The sequence below is a fragment of the Cupressus sempervirens genome, chromosome 4, assembly GCF_028749045.1.
Source record: "Cupressus sempervirens isolate cs-2001-9-10 chromosome 4, ASM2874904v1, whole genome shotgun sequence".
In the NCBI taxonomy this organism is placed as follows: Eukaryota; Viridiplantae; Streptophyta; class Pinopsida; order Cupressales; family Cupressaceae; genus Cupressus; species Cupressus sempervirens.
This window is the reverse complement of record NC_143121.1, coordinates 905,476,316-905,492,152: the sequence shown is the minus strand read 5'-3', so window position 1 is coordinate 905,492,152 and position 15,837 is coordinate 905,476,316. Positions and strand designations below refer to the sequence as shown.

The 15,837-nt window shown below is 33.8% G+C and overlaps 1 protein-coding gene across 4 annotated transcripts; it reads left to right on the top strand.

Annotated features, from left to right (window-relative positions):
- The first annotated feature begins 4,333 nt into the window (after positions 1-4,333).
- LOC149564313 (zinc finger A20 and AN1 domain-containing stress-associated protein 8-like) lies at positions 4,334-14,490 on the top strand. 4 transcript variants are annotated; one of them, XM_089827376.1, is made up of 4 exons: positions 4,334-4,477; positions 4,609-4,735; positions 6,782-6,973; positions 13,318-14,490. In XM_089827376.1, the coding sequence occupies exon 4, from the start codon at positions 13,562-13,564 to the stop codon at positions 14,093-14,095; it is 534 nt and encodes a 177-aa protein (XP_089683502.1). In that variant the 5' UTR covers positions 4,334-4,477; positions 4,609-4,735; positions 6,782-6,973; positions 13,318-13,561; the 3' UTR covers positions 14,096-14,490. The 4 variants fall into 4 exon arrangements, with proteins under 4 accessions (XP_089683502.1, XP_089683503.1, XP_089683500.1 ...); XM_089827377.1 differs by having other exon boundaries at positions 13,315-14,490; XM_089827374.1 differs by lacking the exon at positions 6,782-6,973.
- The last annotated feature ends 1,347 nt before the right edge of the window (positions 14,491-15,837 follow it).

Below are 15,837 nucleotides of genomic sequence, written 5' to 3'. Positions count from 1 at the left end.
ATTGATGAGATATCATCAGTTGGTGCCACATTCCTATGTTACATTGACCAAAGATTGTGTGAAATAATGCAAATGCCCACTGTATACTTTGGAAATGTCGATATAATTTTTTGTAGAGACTTGTACCAAGCACAACTAGTACTTGATGTAGTCGTATTTGAAAACAAAGCAACTATGTCAGAATTGATGCCTTACAATTTTTGGATAGACAATGTTAAAAGTTATTCATTAATACACATAGTAAGGCAAAATGATGAAAAATTCATTAATGTTCTCAACAAAATACGAATAGGCATGCAAACAAATTAAGATCTGCACTATATCAATGAACAATGAGCGAGGAAACCACCATTGGATCCAACACTGCCATTCCTTTTCTATAGAAGAATCAATGTTGATGCTCGTAATACAAAAATGCTTGCAATAGTTCCTGGTGAAATGACTGTCCTCAATGCCATTGACAAACATGATGAAAATAATAGTGCATTACACCCACACACACGAACAATTTCACTCCCACATCAAATACATCTCAAACCAAATATTCTGGTAGAACTATATGTAGGAAACTACAATATAAAATATGGTCTAGTAAATGGATTAGATGGCATATTCAAAGCATACACATAATATAATGATTTTGACATAGTTTGGATAAGATTTAACAACAATACAATTAGACAACAACAACGCAAGAAACTCGTACAATGCTATACAAAAAAAATATTGAAAATGACTGGGTACTGATACTATGCATTATTCGACCTATCCAAAAGACATCGATCATAAATAAAATTATTGTACAAAAATAATTCCCTATACAGATAGCATGTGCAAGAACAATACACAGGTCACAAGGGCTTACAATGGAGACAATGGCTTTTGACCCCACAAGCATGAGACAACATGGATTAACACAAACAACACTATCACGAACTAAAACAATTGACTCATTATTCCTTTTAAAACCTCTAACATAAAAAATAAATTAAACTTAAAGAGAGGATACGTCTTGACATGTCCTGCCTACAATCAAGTGCAACATGACAATTCGAGAATGACGATACATGTTCTCATAACACACCATCCATGCTATTATGCACTTTAAACACATGCAGTTTAAAGCCTCACATAAATGACATAACTAATGACTACAATATAATGCCATCTGAGATCATCTGCATTCAAGAAGTACACATGCAAATCCCTAAAATAAATGACCAATTCTAACATTTCAACAAGTTCAATGCCTACTGCATACATGGTATAATGACACTAGCCAACAAAAACCTAGTCATTTCAAAGATAAAGCAGTACAACACAACAAATATAGAATCTATTACAATAACAACTTTGATAAAAGGGACAATGAACTAAACATATGTAATCTTTATGCAAGACCTAACACACCCACACAATAATATGCCACTATTGTTCAACAAGTCACCACATATGTCAAACCAATGACTAACCTATACATTGTAGGTAATTTCAACATTGATATGTCAACAAGAAATGTAAGGAAATAAAATCTTGAAAAGTATATGCAAGACCACAATATGAATTACATCATAGAAAAAATACAAAATGTATACAACCCATCAATTGATCACGTCTGGACAAACTCAAGTAATATATGTTGTTTTTACAAAGCAGAAGCATACTGGATTGACCATCTTGCTACATTCATAAGGTTCCATACTCCACTCTAGATTGCTAATACATAGACAACCAAGCACAAAATTAAATAGCAACAACACATACATTAATGCAAATACATCTTACACCTAAGAGTTTTTATGTATTAAAAATAATAACTCTAATTTAATAGTATATATTTCAATGTTCTACATTTATGTGCAACACAATACTGTAAGCAAGAAAAAGAACAGGAAAAGGAACACATGTCAAGCAAAAGCAAACAACAAAAAGGTACCAAGCTTTTCTCATCTCCAATAACATGAATTCTCACATGATAAATGGTCAATCAATACATGGATTTCTACTATTTGAAGTAATGTTAAATATCAACCCAATTCAATACTAAATGAACACTATAATACTTTGTGCAGGTCTAAACTAGGAAACCCTAATGCAATATCAATTGAGGACTTGAATGCAAGAAAAGTAGGAAATCCTTTTGAAGGTGACATACTTGTTGTATACATAGCAACATTGGATAGAGACAACAAAATGTGAGAGGTGATATGTGCAAACTTGATAGACATTAAAAAAGAAATGACAATAACTTTAAATGTGACAAGGAATCTTGTACAAGAGTACAAAAATAAGATAGTTCCAGGAACATCCATTATAGTGTTAGGATTTCAAATAGGACACAAAGCAACCTATGATTGTAGAGATTCTAATTGCATCTTGACGCTTCAAGATTCAAGCACAATTGAAACTATACCACGACTTTGCCAAGAATACAAATTCATACCAATCACCACAATCAAACAGCTACTCACGAGCACAAGTACCTATGCCATTGGTACAATAGGTGCACTAGTAGTTGCAGGATGACAAACATGCTCCCAATATGTTGTTGATATAAAATACGAAAACAATGATGATAACAAAGTATAGGTAAAAACACACTAAACACTCTTTTCTATGCAACATGTACAATAGTCATGTTTCTATTGAGTAAAGAGTTATAAAAGTAAAAAATAAAAATCTCTTGTCAATGACTAGCTCCAAATCAACTCTGCATTCCAAGAAGAATCCATGCAAATAGCAACCCAATTGCAAAGAGGTGAGACTCCTGCAATGTTGTTTATAAACATTGTACGACGGAACAACATGGATAGAACATTTCGCATAGGGGTTGCTACATACATATGTACACTAAAAGACAAGAGAACATTGGATGCCTTGAATGCATTGCTACAAATAACACTACAGGTGAGCAAACTCAGATAATTTAGCACTTCAACTACTAATTAATTCATACACAAGCTACATTAATATCAAAACATATCTTGCAGGTTGATGGGGTTCTTAAAGTAGCTAACTCATTCTCAACTCCATTTCATGCATTTTGTTCCCAATGCAACTTAAAATTTGAGGATTATGGAATGTTAGAAGACAAAATAGCTCATTACAATAGATGCAATCAAGAGGTTGCCTATGTATATTCATTATACCTAAAGACTACCATCATAACTAATTTCAAACAAATCATCTAGTGTTCAATAGACAAGTCCATTGTTGAACAACTACTACCAAGCTCGAAAGACGCAAAAGTTAAGGACTACACACAGGACAAATCAAAGTTTATCTTTATTCTCCAAGATTTCGCTATGAAAGGTCAATTTACACTGAACCACAACAATCCCATTAATCATGTCGTGACAAATGGAGATTTAACAATTGCTCACAACAAAAGGTAAATATGACTAATTACAAATTAGCAGTTACTCAAAATATGAAAAAAGCAAGTTATTATGAGGCATAATTACAATATACTAACATACACAAAATGGAATTTGCAAGTATCATGGATAACTATAATGACATATCGAGCTATAATTAATGCTAGTTACAAAAGATACTAGTCTGTATAAAATAAGACATGTAATCACATAATGTATATGCATGAATCTCATATCCAAGTACACTCTGTGTGTGTCATATATGTATAATGAAATAATGTATATGCATTGATATGCTATGAGACATACTTTTGCTCTATCAAGTTGTATAACATGATTGAGTAGATGCTTTGCTAATGGAAACCATTATTGAAATACAATGAGAAATTGCATCACATGCTTTATCCTATTGCATATCCAATATATAAAACACTATCTAAATTGTGATATGAATATCAAGATTTAACTGTGTGATTTTTTGAGTCAAACACTATCTAAATTGCTACTTGTCATATATGCAAAAATTATACTTAGACGAGAACTTCGACGCTTTGCACGCGCGCGCGCACACACACACATCTATACACATTCGATATACAATCCAAATTACTTTAGCCCATGAGTTTGACCTTTAAACTAAACTTGAGATGTATATATAATTTCCTTATAGACTATTGTGCTCTAGTGGACTTTATAAAGTGCAAAAATCATTTCATGTTCTCAAATAGCTTTTAGCTTTTAACAAAGTATCTTTACTTTAAAGCAAAGAAATATTTTAGAATTGTAAAATATATCATCACATTATCATAATCTACATACGCATATAGTCATCATCATAGCATATGGGGGCAATACCAAAGACTGCCCGCAATGCATCGGGCAGCGGGCAGATGCGATGGACGAGCACCTCCACCACCGACTCTATCACGAAGGCCTCGTCCTTCTCCCAAACTTTTGTCGACTTAAAAAAAGAAGAAAAAAAACACTCTTGTAGAAGGGGTTAACCTCGCGACTTTCAGCTATTTCCGCCCCCCTTTCCTCGGATCGGGAGGGTTGCGATCTTAATGCACGTAGTCTCCGTTCCGATCTGAGATTCACAGGTTGCGAAGGGCCTAAAAATTCTGGATTTTTTTGTTTTGTTTTGTATTTTGATTTCGTGCATCGAGGGTTTTGTCAAATTTCTTTGCAAAAATGAAAGGTATAAACTTGTTGCCGGCATCTTTTCTTTCAGAAAGGATGGAGTAGCTCGCGAAGGAAATTTATTCGAGGCGGATCGCCCGTCTCTACAAGTTCGTCTTTACCAGCTGCTGATTTGCATAACGCTGCCGGATTTGATCTGTTCGGTGTGAGCGTTAGAGGTAAGTGTAATCTGTGGATGGATTTGTCATGAGGAGTGTTTTATTTGTTTTTATGGTCAAGTCGTCGCAAAGAAGACCATGTTTAGACATTTTTGCTGTAAATCCGCCTCGTTTTCACGATTTGGTTTCCGGTAGTGTAATTTTCTTTGAAGTTTACTTCAATTTAAGGTTTTTTTCCTGTTTATTATTGCAAAATTCCAGCTTTCACCGTTCTAAGTTTATTTGTGCAAATTTTGGTAAGCGGTTCAACCAGAGTTGAACATTTTTGTCGTTTATCGTGGAAGACGATATGAAATTTTGTTGTAAGAGATTGTTAATGCAATTGTGGTTTGATTGGATTCAATACAAACTAAACCTTCGCCTCCTAACGTTGAAAGTGCGACGCATTTTTTGCAGTACCGTTACGGTAATGCAAATCTCTTGTGTTGAATCAATGGGTTTCAGGATTTTTAACGGTAAATATTGTAAATTCGCTTCAGTTTCATTTTTGTAGGTCCGATATCAACTAATAACTTTTAGAGATTCGACGCGTTTTGAATATGCGGTTCGAAGCGCACTGATATTTCATACTTGCAGTCCTGTCAAGAAAGTTGCCATGTTAAGATTCCTCTCCTTAATAGTTAGCGATAGAATTTAAAAAAATTGCAGTCCCATCAAGATACCATCTCAAAATTCCTCTCCATAATGGTTAGCCATATAATTTAAAAAAAATTGCAGTCCCGTCAAGAAAGTTTCCGTGTTAAGATTTCTCTTCTTAATAGTTAGCCATAAAATTTCAAAAAATTAAGAATCGTTTCAGGTTATCATGTTTGTCATAAGTTTCTCTCGTGAGGTTTTCTTTCAATTCGGGGGTTTTACGCAGAAGAAGGAAAAAAAACGTAATGTCCACAAGGCTAAACATAGCCTATGGCAACTAAACTATTATCTGGTAAACCCCAAATTTTAATAGTTATCGGTTTATTAATGCAAAAGTTTAATATATTTTATAAACAATTGAACCCTTTAAGTATATGGCCTCTATATTTTTGTTGAAGTTCAGGTACAGCAAGTCCCTTTCTTGGATTTGCATTTTGTAATGGACCCGATTTAAGCTTATTATCATTTATTGTGCAATTTTGTTTTAAGAATGACATTGCTTAAATGCACATGAATTTGATGTTAATATAACCTCTAGACAAATATCTGGTATGGATCAATATAATTTATAGATAGACTGTTTATTGGTGAATATGCAATAGATTTCACTGTTGAATGTCTGGCTACACAATTTTCTGGGACTGGTTTTTCAGAGGTTGAATATTGAGCTTGTACATAATTGAAAATAGTTAGTTGATGATTCAGTTTCGGGGTTGGATTCGGCCGCAGGAATCGGATTCATGGACTTGTGAATTTTTCTTATTCCTGTTATTATTTGTAAGGATTTTTGAGTGTGTCTATATATATATATATGTGTATGTATTATATTAATATATAAAAAAATATGTTTTTATATTAATATATAAAGATATATATGCATTATATATATGGATTCGTATGTACTTATTCCAAGTTTTGCCTGTGGATCCTTGGGGATTCATGCCAGATTCTCCCTGGTCCATGTGGTTTTGTGACAGATTCATGTTGGATTGTCCCGTCCCCATGTGGATTTGTGAGGATATGTACAGGGTCCAGATTTAATCCTGTGGTTATGAATCCGTGGGGTCAAATCCGGACACTGGACAAATCAGACACAAACTGTTTTGCGATTCCCTATCCAGTTTGGGGTCCGGATGCATGAATCTGATAATTAAAGTTCAAGTTTCTCAAAATTCACGGTTTTTTTTCTGCTAACATAAATTTCATGACATATTATTGAAAGCAAGTTTAATTTAATCGTGGTACTGAGGGGTCCAGTATTGCAAATTTGTTAGATGCATTCCATCTATACTATCACAAAATTGTAAAGTTTCAAAATATTAGGTTTGGAACCGTAAGCTTCATTTATAGGTTCCACACTGTTTGGATTTTTAAACTTATTAACAACTAAGGTTGTCGACAAGATTGCAGGGACTTGGGGAAATGACATTTGCTTTTCTGTCACTGCTACCACATAACTGAAGACATTTCTGGGACATCTTCCACAGAAAGAGATGTTTTCTGGACAATCCTCTGTTTTGGTGATTGCAAGTAGATCTTAAGATATCCCAGGGACTGCAATGGGACACAGTCACGTCTTCTGGACACATTGGAAATGCCTAGGTGTTCCCTTGCATCATCTAAATCAAAAGCATGTTTTAATAAAATCAGACTTTTTCGACGTTTATGTCTGTTACTCTAAATGTTATGGTTTATTGCTTTTTGAAGAATGAAGATGTGGTTAGAAATAGTAAGAAACTGATTTTGCAGAAGACATAGTGATGAAGTTGTGAAAATGGCTTTCTTGATGAAGATTTATACGACTTTGAATGTCTTAACATGTTTATGTATGTATGTATGCATATCTGTGTTACCAGGAGATACTTCTCTAACACATGGGGACATGCTGTTGGTGCCAGAGACATTGCCTGAGAGGTCTTTTGTCTCAGTATACTTTCAGCCTCATTCTTACTCCCCCCCTCATAAAAGGCACAATCTCACACACAAATAGAACAAAACACCTTGAACTTAAATGCATTGGGAAGCTGGAAAATAAATATGCTGCAGAAGAAATTAAGGACCTGAGTGGACCACAAGTATTTTTCATTTGTTTATTTGCAGTTTAAGGCAAAACCTAAAAAATATTTATATCTTGTATATATTCTTGTTGTTGTGCTTTAAATTTCTTTTGCAGACTTTTTCGGTATGCATGATATGGTGATAAATTCTACTAGATGCTTGGGAATTGGGAATTTGGTTGTGATAAATCATTTTCTTGGTTCATTATTTTGAGTTTGTCTATATTCGTATTCTCATGTATGTAACTACACAGAATAGCAAAAGAATTTGCAATGTGGAAAGATTTCAACTTGTTGGTTGGGTCATTTGCATTCTGTTTTCTTAAACATTTTGTCAAATTTTGATTCCTATAAAATTTCCTTTCCTTTTGTTGATTTTTTTAAAATTCTAGTTGAACTCTTTAGTTCTCTTATCCTATAGGTCTAGATTGTTGTTGGGTGTTTCCTTTGTTTTTGATGTAACTTTTTTTATTCTAGTTCATCTCTTTTACTTTTCTTATCCTATAGATCTAGATTGTTGTTGGGTGTTTGATACTTCTTTTGAATGTTTGACATCATTAATTTTGTGTTTTGGCATACTTTTACAAAAGGATTTGTTCTGTTGAAAGTTCACTGTCAAAATTTTCCATGCATTATTAAATTATATGAAAAAATGGCATCTCCTAGTACACATCTTCTATTTGAAAAAATAGATCTATTGGACTAGTAACTGTACTGTACCACTACAAATATCACTACTGGTCTTCTGGCAACCAGATTTATGTGTGTGAGAGATTTTCAATGAAGTTGAGATCATTGTATAAAATGCATAGAATGTGCAATACAACTGTAAAGACTACTCAATAGTTCTCTATTTTTGAAATCTGATTATATGATATTTGTTATATCTTCAATCTGTAACCTGAATACAGCCTCAGCTTTATACAATTACTTCTGTATGTCTGAGAACTGTAATGGTCTAATATGGTAAACTGTAACAATATTATGTCTATGCATAATGTGGGAATTTGTGGGAATATGGTAAACTGTAACAATAATATATCTACTCAGATATAATCATCATTTTTAATCTCCAGACAGAGCTCTAGCATGTTTTATGTTTGTAAACTGTAACATATTCATGCGCAGCTTCAGAAATAAACTATATGATTATGTTGGTGGGTTATAGGTTGGGCCTTAAAGGCTTAAACACTGTCTTTCTGTAGTGTTTGATGACTGTTTCAGTGCCGTTGAGTGATTCTTGCAGTGCCACTACTTTTGATGGAGAATTAAGATGTAAGTGGGATTTAGAAATGCTTGAACTAATACTTATTTTAGTTATAAATTTTTATTCTTATTGATCTAGGAACTATTAATCTATTATTTAATAAATAAATATTATATAAGCAATCTTCAATATTACTTAATAGTGAACATTAAATACCAACATTTATTAATATTTTGATATTAATTTTTAATTGATTATTTGATAAATAGTATGTCTCTTAATTTGTCAAATAATAGATTACTATTATTTATTTATTTTGATTGGTAAATAATGGTAATGGGGTTAATGCCCTTTATATTAAGGACCTCAATCAAAAGTCCACACATCCATTCTAAGTAGGGGGTAGCAGGCAAAAACCTGCGATATTATATATAACTTCTTTAGAACTATTATCAACCTATATAGTATACACACGGTAGAAAGTCTAGACCACTGATAGCAAACTGAGACATGACTAAAGCTGTGTATTACATTCCCCTTTATTATCAGAGTTAACTGAAATGGGAATGGTGTACTAGAAGCTGATTTTTTGATGATCACCTCAATTGCTTGTTTGAGAAACATTGAGTGACACGATGCATTAGTGATGATAAATGGCCGCCAGTGCTTGTTTACCTCTCCTTTGTTTTCTGATGTTCTTTTACCCATCAACAACATTACCGAACTGCATGGAAACCAGAATAACATTGTCTTAAGTCTTCAAGAAATTATCTCTTAATTAGTGTCCACCATCTTTTTTATTAACTCTTTTGCTTGGTTTGAAAACTTCTTTGGCTTTATGCACTGCTTGTTTTGAAAACATTCTTTGACCCTATCACAGAAATTTTTTTCCAAGAAAGCCTTTTGTTGTTGGTTGCAAAATAGACTTACAGGTGTATCCATCGTTCTTCTTGATGATATGGAGGGTTTTGTTCTTCAACAAACTAGCTCTTTTGATTTAAAGAGTGTTTCATCACACTTTCTAATAATGTGTGTTAACTGTTATCCTATAACTTTGATCAGAATTGGAGATGTTCCTTGACTTGACATAGTTTAAATTGTGCAGTTTTCCAAAATGCTAAATTCCAGTTCCAAAAGCTTATTTCACCCTTGGTAATGATAATCCTACATTAATCCATAATCGAATTTGATTTGACTTAGTAATTTGTTCTCCCAAATCTTGACATCTTCTTGATCTTATGTATGGTAATGTATCAGATTTAGCCAAGGATTAATCTGGAGTTAATAATATATTTCTCACTCATGTCTATTGCAGTGTCAGCTTTATCTATCTGTAGACATGTTTGATAGTGTCAGTCTCCAATGAGTCTAAGAGAAGCTAGACATTTTGAAGAATGTTATAAATTTTTTAGTTAGGTTATTTTCTCTTGATTGCATTGACAAATTACCAGTCAATCTACTTCAACTTTGTTGCATTAATATATGTTAGATATTTGCGAGTCAACTTTAGATTTGTTATTTGTATTTTCTTCGAGTCTCTTTAATGCTCCTCCAAACATATTCCCTTTCTTACCTCTTTTGACATCTTACCCCCAATGCTCTCAGATTTACTCTTAGGAGGTTCGTTGACATTCGTCTCTGACCATCCATTAGAAGAGTGACTTTATTGCAACTCTTCTTAAGTTTTGGAGATTTAGTTTGTCCATCCCCATAAAAATGCGAGATAAAAATAGTTAATTATTAATATATAATAAATGCTACATTGTTATTTTATGAAAATATAAGTGATAATTATATTAACTTAATATATTATAAAATATCAATACATTTATTTTTAGTATTACTAATAACTAAAATACTTTCTATATTATACATTATAAATTCATTATATTTAAATATTTATTAATATATACTGTGTGCACGTTCCCTTACCCTTCCCTCCCTGCACCATACCCAAATGTTGGCTTTTTGGCCCCCTAGTTGTTCATTCTGAAACTCTATGTAACAATTATACAAACAAAACTTGGAAACAAATTTAGCTCACAAGCTTCCTATGCTACAAAATGCAAATTTCAATGTTCTAGTATCCTTGTTCTCCTCCCTTTGATTGTAATAATGACAATCAAATATCTCATTCAAGATGGCCAAGACTTTGTTGGTGTGCTCGGTAATTTATCTAACCACATATATCTTAGGACCTATTTACACCTTAATTTCAAGACTAATGTATAACAAGGAGCTTACATCATCTTCCAAGTATGTAATACTACCCCACTATATCCACTACCTCTTCCACTGCCATATTCACCAATTAAATTCACTGCACTATCACTACCCACCACTGGCAATTCATGCTTATTCATAATCCAACTATCATGTCTATCTACTCTTTGGCCTCCAAATGTTATAAATAGAGACCTTATGAGCTCGTATAAGGCATAAAGTTTTGATTAAGTGTAGAATCAAGTGTTGTAGTATTGAATCTTAGGAAGAGTTAGGATTAATTAGGAAATGGTATCGCTTTTTTCCTGCACTTGAATGTGAGTTGGGGATATCAGAAAGTAATTTGCATAGGCTGTTGTCTTTAATGATATTGTAATATTATCTTCTTCTTCAATATTATCGAGAAGTCAATAGCTATTTGGTCTCCAGCCTTGGCCACTGTATGTATGCAAATCCTGTTAAAGCTTTCTGATGTATGTCATTAATTTCTAAATGGTATTGAGCATTTATAATTTCAAAAACATTTTGCCATATCCACCAAATGAAGTCCAAGTATGTAGTACTACTCTACTATATCCACTACCTCTTCCACTGCCATATCCACCAAATAAAGTCCACTGCACTATCACTACCCACCACTGGCAAATCATGCTTACTTGTAATCCAACTATCATGTCTATCTACTCTTTGGCCTCCAAATGTTATAAATAGAGGCCTTATGAGCTCATATAAGGCATACAGTTTCTATCAAGTGTAGAATTAAGTGTTGTAGTATTGAATCTTAGGAAGAGTTAGGATTAATTGGGAAATGGTATGCTCTTTTATTGCACTTGAATGTGAGTTGGGGATATCAGATAGTAATTTGCACAGGCTGTTGTCTATAATGATATTGTAATATTATTTTCTTCTTCAATATTATCGAGAAGTCATAGCTATTTGGCCTCCAGCCTCAGCCACTGTATGTGTGCAAATCCTGTTAAAGCTTTCTGATGTAGGTCATTAATTTCTAAATGGTAATGAGCATTTATAATTTCAAAAACATTTTGCAAGACAAGAACAATATAGAAATTTAATGAACACAGGTGTCAAGAGCTCTAACAGGATGTGGACATGAACAACGACAAATGTGGGAGGCTGAATGGCTACAGCTTCTTAATATTACCAAAGAAGAAAATAATATCATGATATCATTATAGGCTAGGACATATGCAAGTTACTTCATGGTATTCCTAGCTTGCATTCAAATGCAAGGATAGAGTATACTCATAACTTAACTCTAGAATCTACCAAAGATTCAACAGTACAGCACTCGATTTAAACATTTTTAGGTTGCTTTTTGGCTTTTATCTCGATTCATAGGACTATAACACTTGGCATTTTGCCTTGACATTTGATTGGTTTCCCAATGTGCTTTAATTTTTAAAAAAAAATTGGATTGAAATACTGGAACAAAGAATGACAGATAATAAAATTGATTATGTATGTGTGTTACTAGAGGCTTTTTTTCAGATATAGGCAAAGACCGCAGATTTCTTAACACAGACCAGTTTGTGGAAAAACATGGCCCAGCAGTTTGCAATGGCATTGTGTAGGAGCTGGGCGATAGTTAACTGCTACGTTTCTTCTTCTATGCAGTTTGAAATGCTAAAAACACGATTTTTCTTGTATGCATTCCATGTTTGCAATGGCATTGTGTAGGAGCTGGGCAATAGTTAACTGCTAGATTCTTCTTCTATGCAATTTGAAAGGCTAAAAACATGATTTTTCTTGTATGCATTCTATGTGGTTTGAAATTTTTATTGTCAAGAATTGAAAATCATACTTAATATTTTATGTTTTTCTGTTCAGAACATTGTGTTCCTTGCATTATAACCTTGTTACTCTAGTGACTGAAACTTGCAAAGTTTCAGGTTTTGCAGGTCTGGACACAAAAATATTTAAATTCAATGCTTTGTCTAATAACATCTTGCAAAGAATCTATGCAATTAAAAGTTATTTACATCGTAAAAAAACTGTTGAATGTTAAGAGTTGTAGGTATGTTTATAGAAAATCAACTAGATTGCATATAAGGTAATTTTTTTATTCACATAAACCAGAAATATTCATAAATTCTATGCATGACATATGTAGCCCTAGTAACCCATTTTTCTGCCATAAACTTATGCTGTTCGATTTTTCTGCATTTGATATTGAGAATATTCCTAGAAGCTCTTTTCCTTTGGAAGCAATTTGGTTGAATAGATTTCAGTAAATTTAAGTTGCAACTTTTGTACTTCTCACTGTTATATAAAGGACTAGAAATTTTACAGTTTTAGGTCTGGGGAAACAAGTTTCATATATTTGACTTTGTACCCTTTTATTGAACGTTGTTTAAGGTGTCAATATTTGAGGTATCTTATAACAAGTTTTATAGAATTGCCGAGTTTAAGATGTTGCTGTTTATTTTTGTCAATAGCAGGCTACTGGTGGAACTGAAGATAATACAATTTTATAGTATACTGCAATTCATCACCATTGGAAGTTTCAAGTTTGCCTCTGCAAAATTACATAGGACAAATCAAAGATACAAAGGAATTCTCAATATCAGCAGAGTCAAAACAATTTAAGGCTTGTTTGCTTACATAGGTTTGGCAACTTTCCTGCACAAACCAGCCTCCAATATTGCAATTTAGTTAAAGAAAGAAATAAAGAATTTTGAAGAAATGGCTCAAGAGAGCAGGAAAAGAGATCATGACGAGACTGGCTGTCAGCCTCCTGGAGGACCTATTCTTTGTGCAAACAACTGTGGCTTCTTTGGAAGTGCGGCAAACATGAATCTTTGTTCCAAATGTTACAGAGACACAGTACTGAAGCAGGCTAAGGCAAAAGCTACCTCTTCATCCCTCTGCATTGAAAATAACAACAATATTAATATTGTCAAGCCAGCTGATGTTTCTCAGACTGCAGTGGAATTATCAAGCCAGGAAGAGTTGACTCTGGGCTTGGCTGGATCATCTTCTGTTGGAGTAGATCAAGAAGAAGTGCAAGCCAAAGCAAAGAATGGTCCAAATCGTTGCAATTCTTGCAGAAAACGGGTTGGATTGACAGGCTTCAATTGTCGCTGTGGAAACACTTTCTGTTCTTTCCATCGCTACTCAGACAAGCACAACTGCCCCTTTGATTACAGGGCTGCAGGTCGGGCTGCCATTGAGAAGGCCAATCCTATTGTCAAGGCAGAGAAAGTAGACAAGATCTAGTTATATTTCTTACAATTTGGTTGAATCCAGAAAGTAAGCATGGCCTTTGGAATTATCAGGTCTGCATTATGGTGTGTGTGATGATGATTAAAGAGTGCATATCTTTGATTAAAGAGTGACAATGATACATTTAGCTGCCTTGGAGCCATAAAGTATCTCATTTTAGTGGGTGACAGACTGGATGTAATTCAAAGATGGCTATCTCTACTCGTAATTGCTTTGCACTGGGTTTTGTATTGCTATATTTATGGATAATTTGCTCTGCTGAAAGACCCCAAGGCACTTTTCTGACTAGGGCAGTATTTTACTTTTCTTTTGTAATATTTCTATATACATTCCAGAATGTGAAGTAGTATTAATAGTTGGTGATAGTGCAAATGGCTTGGGTTGAGTTACATTTTGTACAATTGCTTGGGTTGAATGTGTGATTATGGTTATGTGCAATTCAAGGATGACTATCTCTACTCCTAATTGCTTTGCACTGGGTTTTGTATTGCTATATTTATGGTTAATATGCTCTGCTGAAAGACCCCAAGGTACTTTTATGACTAGAGCAGTATTTTTCTTTTCTTTTGTAAATATCTATATAAATTCCAGAATATGAAGTGTTATTAGTAATTGGTGATAGTGCAAATGGTTTGGGTTGAAATACAGTTATGTGCAAATGGCTTGGGTTGAAATTTGGTTATGTGCAATTGCTTGGGTTGAATGTGTGATTATGGTTATGTGCAATTGCGTGGGTTGAATGTGTGATTACGTTTATGTACAGAAACGTGGGTTGTGGTGTCTTTTTTCCTATAAAAATTGATCGACTTGGAGAAGTAGCAAGTGGCCCCTCATATTGCCTTGTCTTTAAGAGAGTGCACTTTTTAGATCTTTACATTTTGTCTATGCATTTTTTTTGTGATGAAATGATTCAGTATGAATATGTTCCTCTTAAAATGATTGGACGTGTGGATGAATTGAATCACTAGTATTGATGGATTGTTCTATGGGACATGATAAGCGAGATGCTTCGTATTCATTTAGTTGAGTTTCAAATGGATGTTTCACAGGAAGGCATAGTCCTCTCTGGGGTTCTGCTGCCAATAGATATGCGTATGTTATATTGGCTCCAGTAGATAGAATTATTGTTGGATAGTAGAGTTTAATCACATAATGCCATTGAATCCTAGAAGCTGATTCCGCTTTCAGTGTTCCCTGTCTTAGAGTCCTCTGTAAACTGCAACCTATTGGAATCTGAAATCCTTATAGGCAGTTTATATAAATTCTACCTCAGGACTTCCCAGAACTTTTTGTCTTGAACTTACCAATTGTTCTAGTTTCTTGATATTATTCTTTTAGAGTTTTTTGAAGACTAGAAGTTGCAGGAAGGTCCAGATGAACTGCATGTAGTTGGGCTATTTCTAACGGTAAAGTTTTGAAGGACTCTATTAATGTTTTTTATACTGCTTGTTTTGAGCACTTGCAAAGTTTTGCAGTACTTTTTTGTATAGTTTTATCATTTTCCCTGTCTCCGCATTTCTTCTTGTTTCCAGTGTGCCTGGACATTGACTCGTATACTTCTCGGTGTAGTTGTATCTCGGTGTAGTCGTATCCAGTTTTATGTCCAATTTGACAACAATAATGTTTTTAAATATCAGTCTGGGAGAAATGGGTGCAAAAAGAAGACTGGTTTAACATCATCAGATTTCCATAATCCATTTGTAAATAAAAAGTTTTCTGGACATGATTGTGTGTGT